The sequence below is a fragment of the Physella acuta genome, unplaced genomic scaffold (assembly GCF_028476545.2).
Source record: "Physella acuta isolate Inbredline_101_S28 unplaced genomic scaffold, ASM2847654v3 ptg000336l, whole genome shotgun sequence".
Classification (NCBI taxonomy): Eukaryota; Metazoa; Mollusca; class Gastropoda; family Physidae; genus Physella; species Physella acuta.
The window spans coordinates 248,409-252,500 of NW_026731855.1; the positions used below are offsets into that span (position 1 = coordinate 248,409).

The following is a 4,092-nucleotide window of genomic DNA, read 5'->3' on the forward strand; positions in this document are numbered from 1 at the left end:
GACGCCAAAGCAACACTAATTATCCTAAATGTGATATTTTATTTCACTGATATCAGCCTGATCAATGAAAAGCTTCTTTACATCAGCATCTTTACATGGAGTTGTTGTCACTCCATTTGTAGATATAGTCATCAAACTTCAACCAATAGCCGTAGTAGTTGAACACGGGGATACCGGCCGCTGTGAAAGTTTAAAAAGTTGAAAAACAAAACTAATCTCTGCTTAACTTTAGAGTGAGGGGAGGGGGGTGTTATCAAGGTATGTATTGGTTATATTTCAAATGACGTTATTCTTATGGGGGGGTGGGGGGTGTGTTCAGGTTTGTTTTCACGATAAAAACTAACGCAAAAGTTTGTCTGTAATCTAGATCTATTTCTTAAAAAGATTTATAAAATAAAACGTATGGCCTATTCAAGTAGGGGGGGGGGGGGAGGGACATATGTCCCCGGGCGCCGACCTTAGGGGGCGCCAAAATGGGTTGGAAAAATACATTGAAAGGTTGAGGGGGTGCAAATCGAAAAGTTTGTCCCCGGGCGCCGGGAAGGGTCGCTACGCCTATGGCCTATTCACTTAAATTATAATTCGTGACGTATTTTTGGACAAATCGTTAAGAAAAGAATAAGATGCATTAAACTATAATAAACTTTTTTTTTTAATACAGGGTATTATTCATTTTTATTGGGATTGATTCGTCACATCATGGGTATTTAAAATTGTTGGTTTGGAAGAATATTTTTAAACATTTTGAAAACCTTTTTAAAAAAAAAAAATCAAAAACATAGAGCACAATCCTTAATGTGTGTGGGCGTTATAAATAATAAATGTCAGAAATATTGGACAGTAAAAAGACAACCTAGCCTCTAATTTAAACCCAAACGCTGAGACTAGACACAGGAAATTTATTTTGTTACACAAGAACTTACTAGTACGTTTGGCCTTCTGTAACTCTTCATCCTGAGAAAAAAAAAGTTTACTAAATTTAAAACAAGGATGAATTGTGGTTTGTTAAAAAAAAATTCATAAAAAACGTTTTAATAACAAGCTTTTATGTAATGATGCACTAAAAAGTAGAAAATAAATTATAGACTACTATTTAAATAACTATAAAGAAAAGCGTGGGTCACTTTAGTATCTATTGGATACCTTTACTAATGTTAAGGAAGACACCCACGCTTTTCTTTATAGTTATTTAAATAGTAGTCTATAATTTATTTTCTACTTTTTAGTGCATCATTACATAAAAGCTTGTTATTAAAACGTTTTTTATGAATTTTTTTTTCAGTACTTTACATGTTTTATCTACAATAGAGTTACATGACTAAAAACCATTGCGCGCCTACTGAATATCACGTTCAGTAGGCGCGCAATGGTTTTTGAACGCAGCCATTACGTGGTCGTGATGGCGCAGCTATTGATGACGCGTGTGGTGTGGTTGGCTAGACATGCCTACTAATTCGGTCCAAATTTTAATTAATTCATAAAAAATCAATTAGGCATCCAATTAAGTCAAATTTAGTTTCAGATTGCATTGTCTTCATGTCTTGACCCACGTGCCAACTGTGAATCGTATCGGTCAAGTAGAACTGTCCGAATTTTCACTCCTGCGTTTCTATCTAGACTGACGACAGACAGAATGACGAGGAAGTGAGTTAAATAAAAGCTTGTAAAAAAAAATTCATAAAAAACGTTTTAATAACAAGCTTTTATGTAATGATGCACTAAAAAGTAGAAAATAAATTATAGACTACTATTTAAATAACTATAAAGAAAAGCGTGGGTCACTTTAGTATCTATTGGATACCTTTACTAATGTTAAGGAAGACACCCACGCTTTTCTTTATAGTTATTTAAATAGTAGTCTATAATTTATTTTCTACTTTTTAGTGCATCATTACATAAAAGCTTGTTATTAAAACGTTTTTTATGAATTTTTTTTTCAGTACTTTACATGTTTTATCTACAATAGAGTTACATGACTAAAAACCATTGCGCGCCTACTGAATATCACGTTCAGTAGGCGCGCAATGGTTTTTGAACGCAGCCATTACGTGGTCGTGATGGCGCAGCTATTGATGACGCGTGTGGTGTGGTTGGCTAGACATGCCTACTAATTCGGTCCAAATTTTAATTAATTCATAAAAAATCAATTAGGCATCCAATTAAGTCAAATTTAGTTTCAGATTGCATTGTCTTCATGTCTTGACCCACGTGCCAACTGTGAATCGTGTCGGTCAAGTAGAACTGTCCGAATTTTCACTCCTGCGTTTCCGTCTAGACAGACAGACAGACTGTCGAGGAAGTGAGTTAAATAAAAGCTTGTAAAAAAGGGATAGTAGCCTATGTTTTGTTCATTTGAGATAAGCAGAATTTCTTCCAGCATCTCTTCGGGGGGGGGGGGGGGGGCTCCGCCCTCTCCCCCTTCGAAAAAAGTCTACCAACCCCCCTCCCCCGAGCGTAATGGAATTTATATAGAAAATATATACATTTAACAGTGTCCGCCCCCCCCCCCCCCCCCGAAAATTTCAAGTGCCCCCCCCCCCCCCGGAGAAAAAAAGCCTGGAAGAAACACTGGACATAAGTTATAATAGTTATATGTACCATATGACTTTGCGTCGTGGGTGAGTACATATTAAACATTGATGTACTGGGGTGGGCTGGAGTGTACAAGGGGCCCATAACAAAACCGACTTTTAGTTTCTGGGGCATAACCTTTTTTTTTACAATTTCGCCATAACACTCAGGGATTATTTTGCCAACCTTTTTTTCTAGCTTGGGTTCATCATCGATTTATCAAGTCCATATTTTTTTCGCCCCCCCCCCCCCTCCCATTTTTTCCGCTCCTGTTTACACGTGTAAATCCAAAAACTTGGACTTACGACCCTCCTCCCCCCCCCTCATGTGGACGTTATAGAAAATGTTTCAAAGACGTCAACAAGCGGTTATACAGGTTAAGGGGAGGGGGGTTCGTCCATAAGTGACGTCACTCTCTTATGGGAGTTGATTTTGTAACGATGTGTGATAAGGGAGAGCGTGTGTGTGTTCAGAAATTATGATGTCACACTCGCGTTTTAAAAAATGTTTTGTAAAACAGGTTAAACTTTTAAGAATTAAAGAAAATGTTCAATAACACTTATTTTGGACCCAGCATAGTTATTTCCTTTAAAAAAAAATAATTAAAAAAAAGCTAATTAATGACGTGGGATTAGACTGTCGTGTGACGTCATTTTAGATGAAGTATGACTTTTCCGGGCGATGGGGAATGAGTAATCAGAACCGTTAAAATAAAGCGTGACATCAAAATATGGACAAGCGCATGAATCATAGTAACAGTAACTACAATCTTACCGTAAATCTTTTGTTGAAGTACGAGCTTCCTGATTGGTCAGATGCTATTGGTACTCGTCCAACTGTAAACAGAGGTTAATTGTAATCTCAGTTTTATTGACGTTATGTGATGATTAATTTTGTATACTCAGTTTTGTTAACATTATGTTAGGACCAAGTATTTTAATCTCAGTTTTGTTAACATTATGTTAGGACCAAGTATTGTAATCTCATTTTTGTTAACACTATTTTAGGACCAAGTATTTTAATCTCAGTTTTGTTAACTTTATGTGAGGACCAAGTATTGTAATCTCAGTTTTGTTTACATTATGAAAGGACCAAGTTTGAAAACTCAGTTTTGTTTACATTATGAAAGGACCAAGTTTGAAAACTCAGTTTTGTTAACATTATATGAAGACCGAGTTTGTAAGCTCAGTTTTGTTAACATTATATGAAGACCGAGTTTGTAAGCTCAGTTTTGTTAACATTATCTTAGGACCGAGTTTATAAACTCAGTTTTGTTAACATTATGTTAGAACCAAGTATTTTAATCTCAGTTTTGTTAACATTATGTGAGGTATGGCTGCATATCTTCCAGGGGCCACAAGGGAAAAAGTCAGTGTAAGGGTGAGGTGAGTTTTTATTTTACCGGCTATAGACTGGTAGGAATGTTAGACCGTGTTGGGCTGTGCCTAGTTTTGAGAACTTACCGACACGAGAAACGCTGGCTGTGATGCTGTCGATGATGGCCGTCATGACATGAAGGGT

The 4,092-nt window shown here is 36.6% G+C and overlaps 1 protein-coding gene across 1 annotated transcript in view; it reads right to left on the minus strand.

Moving 5' to 3' along the window:
• Positions 1-19: 19 nt before the first annotated feature.
• Positions 20-4,092, minus strand: part of LOC131940963 (uncharacterized) — a 9,891-nt gene continuing 5,818 nt past the window's right edge. The window contains exons 6-9 of the mRNA XM_059299903.1: positions 4,035-4,092; positions 3,346-3,407; positions 924-954; positions 20-180 (exon numbers count right to left, since the gene is read on the minus strand). The exon at positions 4,035-4,092 is cut by the window's right edge and continues 53 nt beyond it. Of these exons, the coding sequence (XP_059155886.1) occupies positions 92-180; positions 924-954; positions 3,346-3,407; positions 4,035-4,092 (240 nt within the window). The 3' untranslated portion in view covers positions 20-91. The remainder of the gene's footprint in view (positions 181-923; positions 955-3,345; positions 3,408-4,034) is intronic.